The 22859-nt window shown below is 42.7% G+C and overlaps 1 protein-coding gene and 1 long non-coding RNA gene across 5 annotated transcripts in view; both read left to right on the top strand.

Annotated features, from left to right (window-relative positions):
• The window catches only part of rnf216 (ring finger protein 216), a 48024-nt gene that overhangs the window by 8534 nt on the left and 16631 nt on the right, over window positions 1-22859 (top strand). For all 4 annotated transcript variants that reach the window (XM_056288522.1, XM_056288523.1, XM_056288524.1 and 1 more), the window contains exons 3-13: window positions 2773-2900; window positions 13068-14366; window positions 14534-14610; window positions 14832-14940; window positions 15736-15897; window positions 16576-16687; window positions 17704-17837; window positions 18714-18764; window positions 19293-19430; window positions 19788-19936; window positions 21744-21822. In XM_056288522.1, coding sequence (XP_056144497.1) covers window positions 2773-2900; window positions 13068-14366; window positions 14534-14610; window positions 14832-14940; window positions 15736-15897; window positions 16576-16687; window positions 17704-17837; window positions 18714-18764; window positions 19293-19430; window positions 19788-19936; window positions 21744-21822 — 2438 coding nt within the window. The remainder of the gene's footprint in view (window positions 1-2772; window positions 2901-13067; window positions 14367-14533; window positions 14611-14831; window positions 14941-15735; window positions 15898-16575; window positions 16688-17703; window positions 17838-18713; window positions 18765-19292; window positions 19431-19787; window positions 19937-21743; window positions 21823-22859) is intronic.
• LOC130119927 (uncharacterized) lies at window positions 2919-4708 on the top strand. Its single transcript, XR_008810868.1, has 3 exons — window positions 2919-3785; window positions 3873-4082; window positions 4218-4708. It is a non-coding gene; the product is annotated as an uncharacterized LOC130119927 (long non-coding RNA).

Below are 22859 nucleotides of genomic sequence, written 5' to 3'. Positions count from 1 at the left end.
TGTTTCTATTACTCGTCTTTTATTTTGCAATTTCAGACTGCGCATTTAACAGGTTAATGGAAACCCGCCTACTGAAGTTACAAGCACAAGCTACAAAATACAATGATGAATTTTGCTTGTTTACAGTTAGCTAATGCTAGCCAGCCAGTAAATTTCATCCAATATTTTCATGGCACATGATATGGGGTACATGTTATGACATACTAATTTTAGCATGACTAGATAGGTCAAATTAAAAATAGTGACCTACATTATTTGTACAAACCTAACGAAACTCACCCTCTATCGTGGAAAACTCATGAACATGCACTCAAGAACATGGGCTGAGACGGTTACGGAGCTCGCAGAAGCGTGCACTGCTATGTCCTGCAAACCACACCCGTCTGGGTGAAATACCAAGTTTTTAGGGAGTCCTATTTGATAGTCAGTGGGCAGCGTGCAATTTGGCTCGTCAGCTCAGGTGTAAAAGCGGTCAAAATTCATGCTTGTATTTTGTAGCTCGGAAGGTACTTGGTGTGTCATCAGGACAGAGGAAGGAAGACAAGGAGACTTGGTGGTGGAATGAGGAAGTACAGCAAAGTATACAGAGGAAAAGGTTGGCAAAGAAGAAGTGGGATAGTCAGAGAGGTGAAGAAAGTAGACAGGAGTACAAGGAAATGCAGCGTAAAGCAAAGAGAGAGGTGGCAAAGGAAAAGGCATATGGTGAGTTGTATGACAGGTTAGACACTAAGGAAGGAGAAAAGGACTTGTACCGATTGGCTGGACAGAGGGACCGAGCTGCAAAGGATGTGCAGCAAGTTAGGGCGATCAAGGATAGAGATGATGTGCTGACAAGCGAGGAGAGTGTGCTAAGAAGGTGGAAGGAATACTTTGAGGGGCTGATGCATGAAGAAAATGAGAGAGAGAGAGAGGGTTGGATGATGTAGGGATAGTGAATCAGGAAGTTCCGTGGATTAACAAGGGGGAAGTGAGGGCAGCTATGAAGAGGATGATGAGTGGAAAGGCAGTTGGTCCTGATGACATACCTGTGGAGGCATGGAGGTGTTTAGGAGAGATGGCAGTGGAGTTTTTAAGTAGATTGTTTAACACAATCTTGGAAAGTGAGAGGATGCCTGAGGAGTGGAGAAGAAGCATACTGGTACCGATTTTCAAGAACAAGGGCGATGTGCAGAACTGTAACAACTACAGAAGTATAAAGATGATCAGCCACAGCATAAAGATTTGGGAAAGAGTAATAGAAGCTAGGTTAAGAGGAGAGGTGATGATCAGCGAGCAGCAGTATGGTTTCATGCCACGAAAGAGCACCACAGATGCGATGTTTGCTTTGAGAATGTTGATTGATAAGTATAGAGAAGGCCAGAAAGAGTTGCATTGTGTCTTTGTAGATTTAGAGAAAGCATACGACAGGGTGCCGAGAGAGGAGGTGTGGTATTGTATGAGGAAGTCAGGAGTTGCAGAGAAGTATGTAGGAGTGGTGCAGTATATGTATGAGGGAAGTGTGACAATGGTGAGGTGTGTGGTTGGAATTACAGATGGGTTCAAGGTGGAGGTCGGATTACATCAAGGATCGGCTCTGAGCCCTTTCTTGTTTGCAATGGTGATGGACAGGTTGACGGACAAGATCAGGCAGGAGTCTCCATGGACGATGATGTTCGCGGATGACATTGTGATCTGTAGCGAGAGTAGGGTGCAGGTTGAGGAGAGCCTGGAGAGGTGGAGGTATGCACTGGAGAGAAGCGGAATGAAAATCAGTAGGAGCAAGACGGAATACCTATGCGTGAATGAGAGGGAGGACAGTGGAATGGTGAGGATGGAAGGAGTGGAGGTGACAAAGGCATTTGAGTTTAAATACTAGTGCAGAAGCAAGGTGAAGAATAGAGTGCAGGCAGGGTGGAGTGGGTGGAGAAGAGTGTCAGGAGTGATTTGCGACAGAAGGGTACCAGCAAGAGTTAAAGGGAAGGTTTACAAGATTGTTGTGAGACCAGCTATGTTATATGGTTTGGAGACAGTGGCACTGACGAAAAGACAGCAGGCAGAGCTGGAGGTGGCAGAGTTGAAGATGCTAAGATTTTCACCGGGAGTGACGAAAAAGGACAGGATTAGGAACGATTATATTAGAGGGACCGCTCAGGTTGGACGGTTTGGAGACAAAGCAAGAGAGGCAAGATTGAGATGGCTTGGACATGTGTGGAGGAGAGATGCTGGGTATATTGGGAGAAGGATACTGAATATGGAGCTGCCAGGGAAGAGGAAAAGAGGAAGGCCAAAGAGAAGGTTTATGTATGTGGTGAGGGAAGACATGCAGGTGGCTGGTGTGACAGAGGAAGACGCAGAAGACAGGAAGAAATGGAAACGGATGATCCGCTGTGGCGACCCCTAACGGGAGCAGCCGAAAGTAGTAGTAGTAGTAGTATTTTGTAGCTTGTGGTTTTAACTTAAGTGTCACACACGAAGATGCGAAATTGTGTGTCCATCTCTTACTTGTGAAACCTCTCTGCTGAAATATTCTTGCACAAATTTAAATTACACATAAACAAAATATTTCTACAGCTACAACAACCTTTAACACGTGCAGATTATATCTTGGTGCACAAAACTTTTTCACACATGCAAAAAATATTTCTACAGCTGCAAAACTTTTTGCAAAGCCCAAAATCTTTGTGACCTTTTATTGATTCCAGCACCTCCCATTGTAAATTTTCATATATTAAGTGTCTTCTCACGCTTTCATAGTGATTTGTAAAGAGAATGCTTGGATGTTTGCATGTTTAGGCCGTCGGACCCGTCACAGGGAGCTCATCACCATTTCTGACGACTCAGATGAGGAGCCTGTGACGCTGGTACCCACCAGCCCTGTTTTGGTGCCAGACGATGCTGATGATGATGTCAGAATACTGGAGGTGAACCAAAAAAAAAAAAAAACTCTTTTTTTCCTTCAACATTTTTATACTACATCGCTATACTCAGGGCTCTATAGTGCGAGTATTTAACTTGCATTTGCCCCGAAAAAAGGATATGTGCGAACCAGTGACAGACTGGCCATCTGGAATTTTGGGCAAATGCCAAGATGGGCCGCAGGCAACCATTGGCCATTTGGGCCACTCAGAATTAATTGGTATAATAGGGGGAAAATAAAATGTATAGTCATCGACTAGGGCATCAAATCCCAGAATCCTCCCTCTCCTCGTTCTTCAAAGGACATATATGTGAAAGGTACTGCTATAAATAACGTAGCTCCTTAAAGGAATAGGGCAGTATGTAATGTGTTTGCGTAGCGAGTGTTGAGAGATGGAGGGCCGGTTTCACAGACAGGGCTTAAATCAAGCCAGGATCAGTCCTTAATCCATATTAGTTAAACTAGGACATTTAAGTAGCCTCCATGAACGTATCTTAAATTTGGTTTAGTTAGTCGAAGACTAGGGAGTCCTGGAGTAAGATAAGTAAGTCTAAATGAGAGCACCTGGGTTAAACCTCATCAGGTTAAGTATGAGCACATGCCGTTCGTCTCATGGTGCTCATAAAAACCCGGAGTGGAATCGAAAACACAATTTAATGGTATGAATCCTGAGACATAACAATGGCAGAGGCAAAAAGAATTCGTTCAAAAAAACTTTAGTGAGTATGAAAAAACGCTACTAAAACAAATTTTATCAAACCATCCGGTTATTGAAAGTAAAAACCATACTACTGCTACTGAGCAAAAGAAAAAGAATGCTTGGGCCGCAATTTGCAGTGAATTCAATGCAAATGAAAATGTAACCACAAGAACAGTACAACAACTTCAGGTGAGAAATCTACATTATTATCAGTATTCCACATTTATCAAATTCATATTTTTGACATTACTAATATTGAATGATATCTGCCTTTAGACTCTGTGGGAGAATATTAAACTGGCTTTAAAAAGAGAAAATGCAAAAACCAGAAGAGAGAGATTTAATACTGGTGGTGGACCACCAAAAAAGACAAGGCTGATGAATTGAGTGACTTGCTGTCTGGAATTATTGAACCCCAGCAACCTCTGGATGGTATACCAGATGCTGACCATTTGGATAGTTCAGATGAAGAACTGAGCACAAATGGTAAATATACCAAAGAAAGTAAATTGGTTACTTCCTTTAGTAAATGTATTACACTGACTGTGTCAATCTTTATTCTTCTTCCATTCTATGGACCATATGAGTTCATTTGTGCTTCTAACAGTGTTGTTTTTCCAGAGGAAAGGAATCTGAGCAGTGTGGAAGAGCCTGCAGTGTCCACTGAGTGTGGGCCCTCTACATCTACTATAACATCCTTAAGAGAAGATGCTGCTGCCACCTCTCAACAGAGAACAAAAAAGATGACCATGCATGAAAAGTTAGCCAGAGAATTTCATGAGCATAAACTGAAATATCTGAAGGAAGAACATGAAATGAAAATGAGAATTCTACAGGTTGAATTGGATATGAAGTTGGACGAGAGAGCTATCCAAAAAAGATACAGTAATGAGACAATTGTGGTTGCCAGCCATGATGAACAATATACGTAAAAATAAATAAATGTTTTGTCATTTGCATATTCATGAGTTTGAGTATTTTAATCACCACAAACTACATTTTAAACCAGCTTTGGTTTAGTCACTCATTTAATTTGCTGCACACCATGTACAAAAAAACATCCAAGCAAAAATAGGCCATAATGAATACATTCCATATTTAAATACATCTCATCTAGCTGAAGTGCTGCAATGTGAAAGCAGCTCTGTATGCAAGTCCTCTTTGGTCATTCCCTGCCTCAGCCATGGGCACATCTGTTTGATCCCGGTCTTCCATTGGAGGATCAGGACAGCAATGCTGCCTCAGGTAGTTGTGGAGCACAGCTGTAGCAATTATCACCTTGCAGCATCTTCTTGGCTCAAAACGAAGTGTATTGCGTAAACACTGGAATCGGTTTTTCCATACTGCAAACATACGCTCGACCAGCCCTCTAGTGCGGATATGAGCTCTGTTGTATCTTTGCTGCTCAGCTGTTGTGGGTTTTATGTATGGGGTGAATAAAAAGTTACTCTGACCATATCCACTGTCACCAAGGAGTTGTCCTCTCTGAAACTGAGCACACAATGAAGAGTTGAGAAAAATCCTTGAATCGTGAGTTGCACCTTTCCAACGAGCAACAATGTTAGAAAACTCTAAATTAGGAGTGCATACACCCTGAACATTGATGGAAAACCAGTTCTTGCGGTTCCTGTACTCCTCAGCATCAGGAGTTGATGGACACTTGATGGGAACATGACATCCATCTATACAGCCAATCACTCCTGGGAAGTGCCCATATTCATAGAATTGCACTTTATATTTGGCTTGGCCAGGAGCATCAGGAAACTTGATGTAAATATTCCTCAGTTCACAAATGGCCCTACAGACTTTGTGAACTATTCTACACACAGTTGCTTCACTGGCACCACATAAATCACCAGTTTCACGATGAAACATTCCAGAAGCCAGAAATCTCAAAGTGATCAGAACTTGGAGAGAACTGGGTAACGGCCTTCCTCTTTGAGACAGAGGAAAGTCTAAGATCAAGCAAAGATATGATCTCCAGTGCATTTTCTTTATACATACAAAAGCGGTCTTGAAAAGTTATTTCATCAAAGTAATTTAATGGATTACTTCTATCCACAAGTACTCGTCTGGCTGGCCTCTGTATTGCATGTTGGTCTTCATTTAGATATTCCAAGTAGTCCATGCTCCCTCACAAACTGCTAAGCAGAAATTAAACCTGCCTCTTTGAAGGATTAATTTAAGCTTCAATTTAGTCCTAGAGTAACTATGATCCTCCTTTTCGCAGTCAGTTTAGTTTAATCCAGAACAGGCTAAATCTAGGACTATTTTAAGATGTGTCTGTGCAAGTCACTTTGAGTTAAGACAACTCAAACAGACATTTTAGTCTGGGACGAGGCTTAAGCCTTGTCTGTGAAACCGGCCCCGAGCGTCAGAAAAGTGACGGTAAATGCAAGTGGAGGAGAGGAAAAAATTAGCAGTAAGTTGTCAGTTTGGCAGTAAATTTACAGTTTAGGCTACAGCAGGGTTTTGCTTACCATTATAAGGCTTGGGCACAGCTCCCAAGCCGTTTTGAGCACCAGCTAAGCTGAATGAATGTAAAATCAACATGGAGAGCATCAAAACTAACTAAATGACTTTTCCCAAATCTAATGGTTGTAGTTGGTCCCCAGTGAATATCTTTAGCAAGTTTTGTCTTTAAGCTTTTGGGGTGTTATTTATTTAGGATCTGCTCTAGCTTTTTGTACTAAGATATGGCAATAATGACCCAAAATTATGTGATATTGCATTTTTATTATTTTTTTTATTGAAAAACATCAGATTTTCTTGAAAGGACCCTGTACCCCCCCACCAAATGTGTGCCCCCAAGTCTTCCCCAAATCTAGTGAAAATGCTGAAATTTTAAGCTATTCTGCCATGCATGAATACTGGCCAGCGTCGCATGTTCGGTTTTTTCTTATTGTTTTCCCCCTGTAAAAGTGTTTTTTTTTGTTTTTTGGAGGGGAGGGGGGGGACTTTTTTCTTATCAGATGTGAGGGTCTAAGGACAGGATGTTGTATTGCTGTAAAGCCCACTGAGGCAAATTTGTAATTTGTGATAATGAGCTACACAAATAAAATTGACATACAAACAACAGCACTGCTGCCGAAAAAAATTCTAGGAGAAACTGACCTGTGTTGACGGCAAGGTCCAATTCCCCCACTTGGCCCTACCCCTCCGTTTTGCGCGTGGCTGCGTAGCGTAGCATGTCCCATTTGTTTTGGGGATCAAGGGGTAGCGGTCATCTAGCCTACCAAATGACCCTCGAATGCTTTACAAACTGAAGCAGAGCAACATGGAACATGGCTCCTGGTGCGGGGAAAGAAGCCCATTCAAATAATCATGCAAAGGTTTTAAAATCAGTAGGAATATATTAGTTTAATGTAGATGCAAAGGAAAATGTAATTTAATCGTTATAACAAGCATTTCAGGAAAATTGCTATTCACGATGTCAGTAGAACTTCATGTAAACAACGATTTGTGAGTGACAGTTCAGTAATTTCCATGTCCTGTATATGAAGCTTGAAAAATGATCCAGCCACAAATTTACTGCATTTCCCCACTCATCTGATATCAGTGCGGGGCAGATGAACACGTTATTTGAAGGGGTGTGATAAGACTGATATGACACTGTCACAACCATGACATGATACCTGTCCTGATCATGAAGCAGTCTTTATGAATGTTTATGATTGTTGTCATTAAGTGTCATTCGATCAATTATGTCATTTTTAATTTCAAAGTTTAGGTTGTCTGAAATGTCTGTTTGAGCTACAGTTGTGCAAAATATATCAAAAATCAAGTGGCTCGGTCCCATAATTCATAATTAATTCATAGAGATTCCTTCATGTTGTGTGACCCAGGGCAGAAATGTCTATGGGTAAGACTACACTGAAATAGCCCATGTGTAAATGTGCTTTCTGGCTATTGCCGATTGATAATCTGTCTTGTTCTGTCCTGCAAATATGGACAGATTTGTCACTATAATAGATGATAATGGTAGCAAGCAACAGGCTTTAATATAAAATGTATAGTACTATACATTTTATATTAAAGCCTGTTCCTTGCTACCATTATAGTAACAAATCTGTTACAACCATGTTATAACCATGTTGTAACATTCCAGGGACTCCTGAGCAAACCAAACAACTAATAAAATTCTGAGCAGCAGACTTAACAATGGAGGTGATGATGTAACAAGTGGCGTCCCATTTCCTAGGTAAAGATTTTAAACCCTACCCCTTGTAGCTCCGTTGTGAAGGGCCACTACCCAGTAGAGGGCACTCCAAAACTAGGGGTAGGGCCAGGTAGGGGGAATTGGAATTCGGCCTAAGACATGTGCTATGATAATACTGAATCTAGTGCAACAGTCCTAGTAATAGGCCTAGTATTACTTTGCTAAAGGTGAGGTTGAGATTGGTGCTGGGTTTGGAAACAGGGCTGCCGTGACAGTATATGTCGCAAATGGCAGGGCCCTTTTTTTTTTTTTTTACCTTAGTCTGTCACTGGTGCGAACCGAAAAAATAATTTACGTGCACAGTATGTAAGTAAAGATTACAATCTACCATAATCGCTCAGGGACAGACACATTTAAAAAATATTGCAAAGACATCGCTAAAAATAAAGCCCATAATTTTTTTTGTTTTGAGCAAAAAACACAAGGAGAAAGAGGAATCTGGCGAGGGGGATTCGCAGGGTTTAACTAACGAGGCTTTGCAAGGTTTAACTGAGGCGGCTAACGTTAACATGGCAGTTAACATGATCCCATTCCTGTTGTGGAGTGGCTGAGCATGCCAGACAGCCAACATGCAAAAGCAGCTGGACAACCAATAATATCCTTTGCATCTAGTAGGCATGAGCCAATGTGTGATTTTGGTGGTATGTGCTGTTGCACAGGTGTGTGTCCTTTAGTGTGCACGCACACACACAGTGTGTGTGTGTGTGTAATTAATTTCATTTACAATTTATATTGTAAATTATTTTATTAATGTCTGCGATGGACTGGCAACCTGTCCAGGGTATTTCCCCGTCTTCCGCCCTATGAGCACTTGGAAATGCTCCAGCACCTCGCAACCCTCATCAGGATAAGTGGTTTGGAAAATGAATACTGATTGAATGAATTTATTAATGTAGCTTGTCTTTGGACTGTGGGAGAAAACCACAGCACCTGGAGGAAACCCATGTTATGGCCTCGCGGCCCATTCAGGGTGTCTCCCCGCCTGCTGCCCAGTGACTGCTGGGATAGGCTCCAGTATCCCCGCTACCCTGAGAGCAGGATAGCCGGTTTGGATAATGGATGGATGGAGTTTATTCTTAGTTTTCCTGGGAGATAATTACACACAATAGGGGGTGTTTTGTTATTTCAGGTGGAGGCACCGTGTCATTTAGTCAGTATAAATTCATGTAAAATAACCCTTGTGGAACTTCTGCCACACTTAAGAATTTAGGCTCCTAGAGGCACAATACTAAATACACTATAAATAGTGCCTAAGAAATGTTTACATAATTGGAGACACTGTTGGGATCATAGGGCTATTACATAAATAAATTATTAATTTAAGAACAGTTAAATACCATAAGATGTTCAATATGGAGCAGGCTAGATTCCTATCATGGTGCAGAGGAGAGCATATAGATCCGGACCTTGCCCTCCTGCTCACAGGGGTAGATGAAAGTACTGATGACCTGCCCATAACTGTGGCATTGGTGACAGTAAAAGCATTTGGAAGGATTCAGATCAGAGGGCGACAGTTTAATGAAAGTGGAAAGGTTATCATCCTTGTGTGATGCAGTGAGAAGTTGGTCACGGACAAAATTCCCCCTGAGATAGGCACACTAGTGGATGGAGGTCCATGGAAGGTGGCTATAAGCAGCTGCACTCAGAGTGAGGGATGACTCAGTTAATGAGTCCAGTGAATTTCAAAAGAAACAGTTAGCCTTCTTGGAGACAGAAGGACGATCATGGGAGGATGTGAAGTGCTGATCTGATGTCCACACATCGCCACAGCAGTCGGTGGATCCTTACATGCTCTCGGCGTTGGGCCACCTTGTTAAGGATTGCCAGAAAATGAGGAAACACATTATCAGAAACTTGGAATCTTCTCTGGGCAGAAACCAGTGCCTGCAGAAGAAAGGACTTTGATACTTGGCTGGACCAAACTAGTCAGATAGAGGAGTGGAAATGTGCTGAACATACAAAGAAGCAACGTGTAGTGGAAAGTTTGAGGGGGCCAGCAGCTGACACAATTAGGTTCCTTCAAGGCTCTCAGCCCTCTGCTACATTAACAGAGTACTTGGTTGCCCTAGACAATGTCTTTGGTTTCACTGATAACTGAACTGATCTTCTCTTGCATTTCCATAGAACACTCCCAAGAATATGGGGAAAAGCTGTCTGACTTTGTGTACCGAAAGGACAAGCTAATGAACAGGATGTTGATTACCAGAGAGAACCTTGACAGCTTGCGCATAGAGCAGATTCTAAGGGGTGCCCTACCACATGACATCATTGCAATGAAGCTGACAGTAACTGAAAATACCCGAAGCCCACTCTCTCTCCCACAACTCATGAGAGAAATAAGAGAAGAGGAAAACAGACTAGAAACTCGAACAAAACTGAAGTGTAAAGCAGCTACAGCAAAGATTGCAGTTGAACCTAACCCAGTAAGACATGAACTAAATGACCTCAAACAAGAGCTGAAAGGGCTGGCCACCCAAGTCAGCCATCTGCTAAAAGTCACCACTGAAGTAAAATTGCCACACTCTTTAGAGGAAGGACCACGTCCTGGGGGAGGTGTGTCTCAGAATTCACAACCTTTTGCCACTGTCACTTCCTTACAAAGCAGTGCTGTAAAGAAGGAAGGGGTTTTCGGTTTTCGCTGTGGTGAAGATGGGCATTTGTCTCGAGATTGCCAAGGAGAAGATAAGAGGATTTACGTAAGGTCAATCGGCGCCTGATTCAGGAAGTCAAGATGTCGGGAAACATGCGGGGGGGGGGTCAGTAAGGGAGCGGTCTGAACCCCCAAACAAAGCACGTTCCTTATATGTACAAAATAGTGTCATTCAGCCCAAAGCCAAGTTACCCAAGAGTTTGGTGGGCCCATCTGTGACAGTGCCTGTGATAATTGAGGGCATCTATGCACAGGCACTCCTAGATACTGGCTCACAGGTTACAATTGTGTACCAAACCTTTTATCGGAAGCATTTGAAACATCTTCTCCTTCACTCCATTGACAATCTCGAGATATGGGGACTCAGTGATCAAAAGTATCCATACGACAGCTTCATTGAACTGTAGCCAGTCATTGGGGTGCTTTTGAAAATTGACACATTGGCTGTCATCTGTCCAGACCCACCCATAATGGAGCAGGTGGCAATCCTGGTGGGCACCAATACCAGTATAATTGTGAGATTGCTACAGGAGTGCAAGAAGGAAGGTGGAGATGACTTTTTACATATGCTGAATGTACACCCAGTTGTCAAGGAAGCATACAGGCAGTTTTTGAGCGATGAAAAGGCTGCCGCTGATGACTGCAGAGGCACAATGTGGTATATCTGCAAAAAAGTTGTAAACTTGTCTGCAGGTGGAAATTATCAACTTGTTGGTACAGTCAGATTCCCGGAAAGAGGAGAAGACAAAATAATTTTGCTTGACTATCCATGGAGATGGGACACAATGGATTTGTTGTCTGTCCCGAAATGCAACCAGCACTTGCCATCTCACATGGAAAGAAGATAACAGTCACTGTGAAAAACACTTCTGCCAAGACAGTTTCCCTGAGACCAGGAACAGTGGATACCCAGTACCATCCATGCAGTGTCTTTGTCCATGTCTGTGTTTAAGTTTTGTCTTTGTTTGATGGCTGGGAGAGCTTGGTCTGCTGCGTCCTGTGGGCCCAGGGACCACAGCCCTGCCTGGACCTGCAACCGAGGAGGTAACACCAAAGGTGGTCTGACAGGACGCGGAGACGGGGCAGGCTAAGCTAACTGCTAGCCCATGCACACCGGCAATTCCGATAACACCGGGGGCTGTCTGCGGAGGCCTCACCTGGCGTTGACTGTGGTGTTTTTGTTGTCATTGTGTGGAGTGCGAGGTAGTGTGTCTAGCTGGGAGAGCTGGTGTTGGGTCGGCTGGGGAAGCCTGGTCTACTGCGTCGGGTGGGCCCAAGGATCACGGCCCCTGCCTGGAGCTGCGCCCGAGGAGGAAGCACCAAGGGCAGTCTGACAGGACGCAGAAGTGGGGCAGGCTAAGCTAACTGCTAGCCCATGCAGACCAGCAGTTCCAACAGTCATTCTGGCTGGCATTTGTTCTCTTGGACAGATTTTTTTATTTTTATTTTAGTTTATTTATTTTTTTTGGGATATATGTGTTAGTTTGGATATGTGTGTTCTTGAAGTTCTTGTAGTTTTTGGATATGTGTTTTTGTCTTTGTGTTGCACTGCTGTGGGCTGGGGGAAATGAAATGACAAAGTCTTCCTGATTCTTGAAACGTTTGTTTGACGAGGGATGAAACATTTCTCTCAATAAACATTGTGTCCAGATGAACTGATTCAACTTTCTGTGACAGCTATGTGGAGATTAGTGGGAGACAAGAAGGAGGAAAAACACAGCAAACTGTCTGAAGAAGACTGAACATGCTACTACAGCTAAAAAAACATTAATATGAACTTTGACTTTGAACTCATAATTGTTACTTATTTTTACTTGTTACTGTTAATCCATCTATAATTGTTATATTCTCAAACTCCTGAATAAATGATCCTTCTTGCACTTACAGCCGAATACCACTGAATTTATTAATTCAAATGTGTTACACTTAAGTGTTGAAACCGTTGAATTAATATTTCTGCATACAGTTAGTGTACTGCACCCAACTATAATATTGATTGAGAATCGCATATGAGACCAAGATAACATGCTAAATAGCAATAATAGCACATTGCAATAGTAAAAAGCAATTTTTTTTTTTTTGACTGGGGGAAAAAAATCTGTTTGGCTAGTACATTTTTTCATCTACCAACCACCTTGGCAGGTAAGCCAAAAAGTTAATTTTAGAGCCTGGCTTTGTCTGCTTTTCATTTAGGAGCACATGTACTCCTTGGGGGAAACAGTTAGCATTGGAGCCCTGATACCATGTTACAAAATCACTTTTTTTGAGTTGCAGCACCTGAGATATAAGTTTAACTGTGATGTATTCCTGTGATCTCTTAACCAAAACCCCCATGCTGAGTGGGGATGTCAATAGAGGCTTGTTTGTCCTGTTTTCTTTCATGTGAGATTGACCTTATATCAGTATTTCATGAAAACTTAATTGTGAGGGAATGTCAAAGCCAGTAAAAATAACTAGATATTTATTTATTTCAATAATTGGCATATTGTGATGTATTTAAAAAATGCATAGCAGCTGCAGGTTTAGTAAATATTCTACTATTCAGTAATTTGTTGTTTTGTTCTACACTTATACTTATTGTATTCCCCTGCTTCTCCTGCAGCCACTCACTTCATCACGAAGACATGTGATTCGCCCTGCAGCTACTTGGAGTGTGGCCTCCAAAAACCTAATTGAAGTCACAAGTCAAAGCAACGTGGCCTCAGGAGCTCCGTTATCGGACCCTGACTCTTGCCCCTCCACCTCCAGGAATGCCATGGTCAGTGCCATCGGGACAAGACCGCCCATACGCATACAGGTTCCACTGCAGCCCAGCACTTCTGGACACACACAACCACAGCCTGGTACTTCAGCAAACACCACAGACTCCCAAGCAAGCATGTCTACCCACTCCCCAGCTACCTCCACAGACCCCAAGGCAAATGGTATTGTATCAAAAGAACCTGCACGAATAGAGGTTCACTCTCAACCTAGCACTTCTGGACACACTCAGCCACAATCTGGCTCTTCTATTCATACGCAGACAGATCCCCAATCAAGTACTTTCATTGGGCCCAATTCTAGTGCACAGGCTGATTTGCGTGCTTCCAAAACACAGACCAAGGCAAGCCCTAGTAGACACATGCAGGACAATACTCAGGCTAGTACTTCATCCGCACATCCCCAGTTGCAGGTCAGACCTCACACATATACCTTAACTGAACCTCTGCCCAGCACCTCCACACAGTCCCATATCCAGTTATTCCAGGTGACAGAGGTCAAGGTAGTTGTTCCAAAACAGCAGACCGAACAAGCCCCATCTCTCATAATCCAGGCCCTCCCCAAGTCCTTACAATCAAATCCTACCCAGGGAAACCTCATTGAGATTGTGGCTAGACCAGAGCTGGACTCTCAGCCATTAGCTCAACCTCAGACTCCAGTCAGGGCTCCTCAATACCCCCAGGTTAGACCAGTGATAGCCCCTGCTGTGCTAATAGCTGCTGCCCCAGAGAGATTAGGACCTCCCGAGACAGGTCACCAGATCACTCCAGGAAGCCAGACACCAGGGGAGGCCCACCCCAACCCTCAACCCCACGCTGGAGTTCCCAATCAGGTACCCCCAGCTCCTAATCTCAATGCAAGGGTACCCGAACCCAACCCTCCTGCTCCCCCTGCTCCCACAGCCTCAGGCAGCCATCACAGAGCACTTCTTATGAGAGAGGCGACTCTGGTTTTGGCTCCAGTCCCAGCGCCAAACCCAGAGGGGGCGAATCCAGCACCTGCCCTCATTGACATCCCTCCACCCCCGGCAGACATTCTCAGGATAGAAGATGTGAGGCCTGGTCCGTCTGTGCCACCAGAGGGTCACAGGGCTGAGAGGCAGGACAAGGAACCTCATGTGAGACCCTTGATTGCTGGGGTGGTGAGTAGCACACATCAGGCACACACAGTTGCTTACAGCTTTGTTCTCCATGAAAATGAATTATATGAGAGACATGGATAACTATGATGTAATCATACCCTCGCCTCTTTTTCAACCCCCTCTCTTTATTGTGCGTCCCAATCTCCGTATAACTTTTTCTCCTGCAGTTGGATCTATTTCCAGATGTCCAGGAAGACTATGTAGCAGAACTAATCCAACAGGCCAATGTGAAAGACTTGAATGTGTAAGGAGCATCGGCTTTTTTCTTTGTCACTTCACACAAGAATACAATTAGTGTCTCAGCTGCACAGGAAATTAAATCTGGGTTTGTAATGATAACAGAATTGAAGATGGCCCCTTGTTTAGTTGAAAAATAAGTCTTTTTTTTCCCCAAAATCTCTGATTCTTGATGCAGATACATACCTCTAACTGCAGTATTTGCATGCATATGTGTTGTTTTTCCAGTGTCTGTAATCTGCTGTTGGAAAACCCAGCATATCCAAGAAAGGAGACTGCTGCAACCACAACAGCTCCCACCAGCATCCTGCTGGAGTCTGGAGATACGCAATCAGAAGTAAGGATGGTGTGTGTGAGAGAGTAATTGAAAAATAAAGATCTGCATGTCTACTATAGCGTTTTGGGGTCTTACTGGAGCAACAACACCAAACCTGTAAATGTAGTCATTAGTAAGTACAATTTCTCTAAACCTTAGTCAGAAAATGGTTTAAATTTGCATGGATTGGTGAGGGTAATGGTTTCAAGAACAAAGTGAATATTTAATATTCTTACAAGCATTCAATGTGTGTATGTGTTGACAAATGATGACAGACTGCTGTCTTTTGTGAAATTATGTTTATCTTAAAAGAATAATCTTGCAGTTTTTTTTTTTTCAATTCTGTGAAGGAAAAGTCATTGTTTTTAAAATTAACACAAGAGGGAGTGATTGAGCTTTTATTAAATCCTTACTTGCAATGGGGACCTGGGCTTGAATACAAAGCTGAAAAACGAAGTCACGATAGAAAGCTGACTCATCTCCCTTCCAAGAAGGAGATCCGATTCCTGGTAAACATTGTAGACAGTATTTGAATGATTCAGCTGGGAGCTAAAAATACCCTCAGGTAAATTTGACAGAAATTAGGGCACACGCACACACACACACACGCGCGCGCACACACACACAAAATCTATATTTTTTTCTGTCTTTTCTCTTAGGATGTTACGGATAGAGTATAAGAGGGCCAGAGGAAGTTAACAGTGTTTAATTCACATGAATTCACTCACATTAATTCATTTATATCTGCATACATGCATGAAAATTATATTAGTATATAGGGACCCTGCTTATGCCCTTGGTTGTTTGTCCTTGTAGGTGACAGAGGACCTGTTTGACTATGCTAAGCTGGGGACGGTTGGACCAGAGGCCGTGATGCAGGCTGCTGACCTGCTGATGGCTGACTTCAGGATGCTCAGCTGTCAGGATATTAAATGGGCCCTTAACGCCCTCAAAGGACACTATGCAATAACACGCAAGGTATCGCTGGTTTCATATTCCACACGTGACAGCACCTGGTGGTGCAGGTTATTAGAAGGCAGTCAATTCCAAACAATGAGCTGGTTATTACCACTTGCACACATGCATTTCTTGAACTTCACAGGGTAAAGTGTAGAGCTGGGCAATATATCCATATAATACTGATATTGTCATATGTGTCAAGACAGCTGGGATTTTGCTTTTAGTAATATTGTGATATAACTTAAATGTCATCATTCCCTGGTCTTAAAGGCTGCATTACAGTGATGTGATACAATTTTCTGAATTAGTGTTAATTTCTCAAAATTTACTTGTGTGTCGATTTCTTATGAAAGCGCCAATAGTCATCCTCAAAATATTGTCACATTATTGATATCGAGGTATTTGGGTATCACCCAGCCATAGTAAGGTGTATCTATGATAAAGTGTGGCGATTTTATTGTGTGCATATGAGAGCATAATATTTCTTCTACTTTTCAATCTGTTCCCTTCAATCCTTTTCTTCTTTCTCTAACCCTCCACCTTTCTTTGACCTTCAACTTCTTTCATCTCTTTGTATTTCTCTTTTTACTCTTTACATTCCCTTGTGTCCATTCATCTATCTTCATCACTTTTTTTAAACCCCCAACCTCTGACTCCCTCTGTCTCTCTCCACTACAACCCCTTTCAACCCTTCAGGCCTTATGTGAAGCTCTGAAGAAGTGGCAGGAATCAGGGGACCCCTCAGGAAAGAGACGACGGAGTCGAGCCTCCTCCGAACGCTGCTACATAGATTTCGCGTTTGAGCACAGTGAATACAATTTCTTTCATGCTGTTGTTCTTAAAATGCTGTTTACATACACAGGCACAGCGTTCTTTTTCAGAATAGTCAGAATTGATTTGAATTTACAGACACAACATAAATTTGATGGTGGAAGGTGAAAAATTAAGTCAAGTTTATGTCCTCAGTAGGGCTGACCCGAATTCTTCGAATCCTTCGATCGTTACCATGGTAATTGACGGCAAAGTCAGTATTTTTTTTTTTTGCCCCGGGAGATGGTAAACAACGATTGGCAGTACAGCACGGGAAAAACACAACTAACTGCGCGATTGAGTCGACAGGACGGCAAAAAACATGACGATGCGTTGCTGTGATGAAGTCCAATTTTGCCTTTGTCTCTCAATAGCATTATAATTAATTACAATAACGGCCTCTAACAGATAGTATGGGATAAAGACATAATTAATTAATAACAGCAAACGTGAGCAATTTAGTTTTTACAGTCTAAGGCTGTAATTTACTTAATTTGATTATTGCACTGTCCCCCCCCCCCCCATACCTTCAAATACCTTTGAATACTTGATGCCGAATATTTAAAGCCCAAAAAAAAAAGGTATTCGGGACAGCCCTAGTCCTCAGTTATAGTTACAATCTTCAAGGCATTTACATACCCATAGTGAAATACATCAGAAATGATGTAGTGATGCCCAGCCTGTTTTGAAAAGCCTTAATGTTGACTTGCGCAGTCAGATTCCAGACGTGGGTTTGTCTATATGTCATTCACATGAGACATCTGAAGAAGCAAACAATGTATAGACATAATCTTACAAAGTACTATTGTGGTAAAATAAGCTTTGCATGGTGAACCGTCATATTGTTTCTTACATGACATTTTTTTCCCACCAGGAAGTTTATACTCATTTTTCAAATTATAGTCGCTACCATACCAAAGTTGGAATATATGTATTGCACAAGGATCCCAAGGAGAAGATTTGGTTCAATCTCCTTTTTAAGAACAAATTAACTCTGTCTCTTCTCTTCCCCAGACTCGGTTAAACTCGAAAAAAGGATGTATTTCCTTGAGAATGACCGTCGTTACTTCAGGACTTATGGGACGCTGGAAGCCTCTGTTCAGAAGGAGCTCTCATTCTATCAGCAGAAGGCCAAAGAGTGGGCAGAGGTATACGCGCACACACAAAAAAATGTCTCTGCCTTAGTCTTACCACACAGTCTTTTTCGCTGTATGTCACTGTTCATTGCTCCCTCTGTCACACAGACAAAATTACCCACACTGTGAAACACGTTTTTTCTTGTAAGACCTTAGAATGTGAAGAAAGTTTATAGCCAGCCCACCTCGCCACTCACTTGACTCCTCCCAACAATATGTAGCTGTATAATCCAACCACCATAAAGCAAACTGGTGACTGAATGCTTTGTAGCCACTGTTGACCACACTGAGAGAGGGGCTGGTACTTCATGACATACTGCCTGAGGAAACTAAACTAGGTCTTGTTATCACGCGATAGCTCCTAGCCATGCCATTACTGCTGAGGAGTTTGATTCAGCAGAACTGTTTATGGAAAGTTCAGCTAAATAGTTTTCATGTAAATTTATCAACCTTTGCATCCACTCCCACCAATTCTTGTTTACATAAACGTGTTACAAGATATTCTGTAGCCATTCAAGAATGTAAATTTGGAATCAGGGTTTCACAACATCACACTGCCTAGTGTGAAATGAGGGCAGTGGACTCGATAGGGGGTCAGGCCTCAGGCTCTGTAGGATCACTATAAAACAGTAGTATATTCTGTTTTCTGGCTAATCATCAACTTATCATGATTAGATGGATGCCACTCTTGTTCATTCCAACAGCAATCACAGAGACAATACCTACTGGTCATCAAGACAGTCACATGTTCCTTTATGATGCTTTCTCCTGTGTGACTTCATGGTATGGTGGCTTCTCTGCAGGGAATAATGAGTGAACCGCTCTGTCACTTGGCAATTATCATTCCCTTTGTCTTTCTGTCTGTCGTCCATTCTTCTCCCTCTCCAGCACGAAGATTTCCTACTGGCACTTCAGGTCAATGAGGATGAATATAAAAAGGTACCAACTGCACATAATTGGAACTTTACTGCTGCTGAACAGGTCAAATTTTGACACCCCCGCGCTTTCATTTTTCATGGTACGGCACATGTGGGCGGTTTACTAAAAAAAAAAAGGCTTCGAAGTACATTTTAAAATCTGTTTAACAACACAAATAAGCTTTTACTCGAGTGTTCACATCAAAATATATAAACACATGCTTTTGGAACCAAGATGTGAGTTACACAAAGATTAAAATTAATCCCAAGTTGTCTTTGCCAAGTTGATATCAAAATATCTCTGTTATAATGCAGCCCTCTCAATTCCAGCATATTTAGTCTAAATATACTTTCAACCAGTGGCTTTGAGGCTTAATTTAACCACATAATTTTCTTTACACAATAAAGTACTGAAAGCAAGAGCTTGTAGCCTGCATACGGGGCACATTTGTAAGTATTGGTCATGATAACAGCGGGCTATTTGGGTAGCAGTGTGTGGCTCCATAGACACAAAAAAAACCCACTGAATATTGCATAATTTTCTCTCCAGGATGGCCAGTTGATAGAATGTCGCTGCTGCTACGGGGAATTTGCATTTGAGAAGATGACCCAATGTTCAGATGGCCATCTCTTCTGTAAAGAGTGCCTGGTCAGATATGCTCAGGAGGCAGTCTTTGGCTCTGGACAGGTACTCAGTCTCCTTAACTTTTAGCAGGTGATGTTGCTAGGCCATTATAAATGGCTATTCCTACCAAAATCAGAGTGTCTGAACATTCAATCACAGCTCATTCTGAAATCTCATGCAACAACCTTGTGCAATTTTATTAATTTTGCACAACCTTTTTGAAGCAGTATTTTCTTTTGGTGGTGAAAATGTTAACCTATGATCAGATCTCCTGGTAATTGTGCTGAGGTTTTTAACTTGGACTCTGTAGTGCCTTTGTCAGAATCGCGTTGGTGGTCTGAATGCATCTCAAAAATTGTGTGCGTGTGTGTGCGTTTGTGTGTGTGCGTGCGTGTGCGTGCGTGCATACATGTGTTTCAGTCGGAGCTGAGCTGCATGGAGGGGGGCTGTCCATGCTCTTACCCAGTGTGTGAGCTTGAGAAGGTCTTACCAGAGAACATACTTTGTAAATACTATGAGCGACAAGCAGAGGAGGCTGTTGCTGCCACCTGCGGTGATGAACTAGTCAGGTATGCGCCCCCCACCCCCCCTCATAAACCTTACATGACCTTTTCCCCTGTCCTCATTGTGTCTTAACTGTGGTTTACATGGTCTGATAGAACTGACATTGAAGTATAATCAGAATTGAATTTTTCTCTTTTCTGACCAAAATACCGAATGCCACACATGCCATGTCCCCGAGCATCGGTGTCACTAGGTCACTTTGCCGGGGCTTAAGCCCGGAACATTTTGAGTGTAGCCCCGAATATAATTTTAAATTTAAGCTTATGTGGGGGCATCCGGGTAGCGCAGCGGTCTATTCCGTTGCCTTACCAACACAGGGATCGGCAGTTCGAATCCCTGCGTTACCTCTGCCTTGGTTGGGCGTCCCTGCCGACACAATTGGCTGTGTCTGCGGATGGGAAGCCGGATGTGGGTATGTGTCCTGGTCGCTGCACTAACGCCTCCTCTGGTCAGTCGGGGCGCCTGTTCGGGGGGGGGGGGGGGGGGGGACTGGGGGGAATAGCGTGATCCTCCCACGTACTACGTCTCCCTGGTGAAACTCCTCACTGTCAGGTGAAAAGAAGCGGCTGGCTCCACTTGTGTCGGAGGAGGCATGTGGTAGTCTGCAGCCCTCCCCAGATCGGCAGAAGGGGTGCAGCAGCGACCGGGACGACTCGGAGAGCAAGGTGATAGGCCAGGTACAATTGGGGAGAAAAGCCCCCCCCCCCCCCCAAAAAAAAAAATTAAGTCTATGTGAAGCCCGACAAAAAACTTAACATGTGTGAATGTCCAATAGTCTTCGTAACATAACAGACTGTCAAAATAAATGCAGGTCTCTAAACTAACTGTGTGTGTGTGTGTGTGTGTGTGTGTGTGTGTGTGTGTGTGTGTGTGTGTGTGTGTGTGTGTGTGTGTGAGACAAAATTTAATATTCCAATAAACTAATGTTAACAAAAATACATTTAATTTTATTTCTCTAGTCTGGCACTGAAGCATGTCAACAAAGGTTTAATGGTAGCTGTTGTGAAATATTCTGCTTCTACTCAATACTAATACTAATTACTAACAACTACTAATATTTTAACACCACAATTTATAATTAATCTGGAGAGTAAACAACAGTTTTTGAAGTACACATTTCAATTTTTCAATGATTAAGACATGTACTTTGTACGTAAATAAGGTGCAAGAGTGCATTAAAATAGTGCTTGTTTATAAAAAAAATTAAAAAAATTCTGGCGGAGGAATCCCCCCCCCCCCCGGACCCCACTGCAGAAGTCCGGGCTAAGCCCCGAATGTCCTCAAATCCTGGAAATGCCCCTGTCCCCGAGTGATATTTCTATTCTTTAAAATTAACATTGAATACTGTTTCTTGCTCATCCATGAGGTTTCTTGACATTTTTGATAGGTACGTTAAAAGCCGAGGTGCCTGGCACCTGTTTGCTTTTCGTGTTTTACTTTACAGAGCTTGGAAACACTACACCACCCTGTTAATGTGGCCACCTTTCTCTCTGACTACCTCTGGGAGAAGGTAGTTTATGTGATAGGACCTTTAGGGTGGCTCGGCTACATTTAAACCTTTTTTTTTTCTTCTTTTTTTTTTCATGCATGTTTGCTCAAACTAAATACAAGCTGATCACCCACACATTAATGTCAGGTATGAAGGAGAGTTTATACTTTGGACCTGAAAATGAATATATTGCAGACATCTAGTCATGGTTCTGGTTCTGTTGAGAGGTAGTCCTTGTGTCTCTGTCCTGTTTCATGTATTTCTTCAACCCACTGGTCCTTCTCTCTCATTTCCCCTGCTTTCCTGTCTGACCCTCTTTCCAGATGTCCATTCTGCAACTTCCCAGCCTTGTTGGACAAGGGTATGTCCCTCTTTAGCTGTCCCAACCCACGATGCCGCAAGGTCAGTCCTAGATGCAAACACGTCTTTTTGTACATACAGAGATAATATTGTAGAAACATTCTCCAGTCATTCACATCCCCCTTTGTGTAGGGATATTAATGTGCTCTGGCTTTCTTACTGAAAAGTTGGTTAGTTCCAATATAGAGACAATCTGATCACCAGACTTTTATATTGTATGCTTATTGAGCTGGATATCACCCCTTGGAACACTACAGCAGTCAACACCATTATGAAATAAAGCTCCAGTGGGATATGCCATGTAACTTGCCGAAAGCTGCACAGACCATGTAAGATGTTGAACTTGTAAAAAGAAAAGAGGGAAACCTAGGAATCCATGATGTAGACTTGTGCTTAAATCATCTTGGAGCGAGAGGCAAAGAGACAAAGATCAGTCAGGTGTGAGTGGTAGAGATAAAGACGGATGGGGAACAAACATTTTTATCAAGGTGATGGAACAACTCTTATCTGGGGAGGTTTCCAGCTCTGTCTGTTTTTATCTCTCCCACTCCCTCCTCCCTGCTTGAAGAATGCAGAAGGAGGTAGTTCTTTCCCCAGACTCAGCCATCAGCCAAGGCTGTCACAGATTCCAGGGTAAAATCTCTTGTTATTTTACAAGACACACATACCTACAGCTGCTCAGCCTCACACCATCCTCTTGCATATGCATACTCTTACCATTCTCACAAAATCTCTGTCTTTCTCTCTCTCTCTCTCTCTCTCTCTCTCTCTCTCTCTCTCTCTCTCTCTCTCTCTCATTCCATCTTCTGTTCTTTGTCTGATTGTGCTTCTTTCTCTTCCCCTCACTGTTTGCCTCTATCTCCCTGCGTCAGTCTCCTTCTTGATCCCTATACACATAGTATATGTCTCTTGTTTGCCCTCTCACTCGTTCATTTATCTTACGTGTGCATACACACACATTCATACACATCTCTCTCTCTCTCTCTCTCTCTCTCTCTCATGAGAGTCCCATAATTGCGAATGAAAGAGATTGGGGAATTGTGTTCCCACCAATACCCAACCAGAACATTGTGCATGTG

This window comes from Lampris incognitus, chromosome 10 (assembly GCF_029633865.1).
Source record: "Lampris incognitus isolate fLamInc1 chromosome 10, fLamInc1.hap2, whole genome shotgun sequence".
Taxonomy (NCBI): domain Eukaryota; kingdom Metazoa; phylum Chordata; class Actinopteri; order Lampriformes; family Lampridae; genus Lampris; species Lampris incognitus.
The sequence above is the reverse complement of the archived record's forward strand: the minus strand, read 5'-3'. Positions and strand labels throughout refer to the sequence as shown.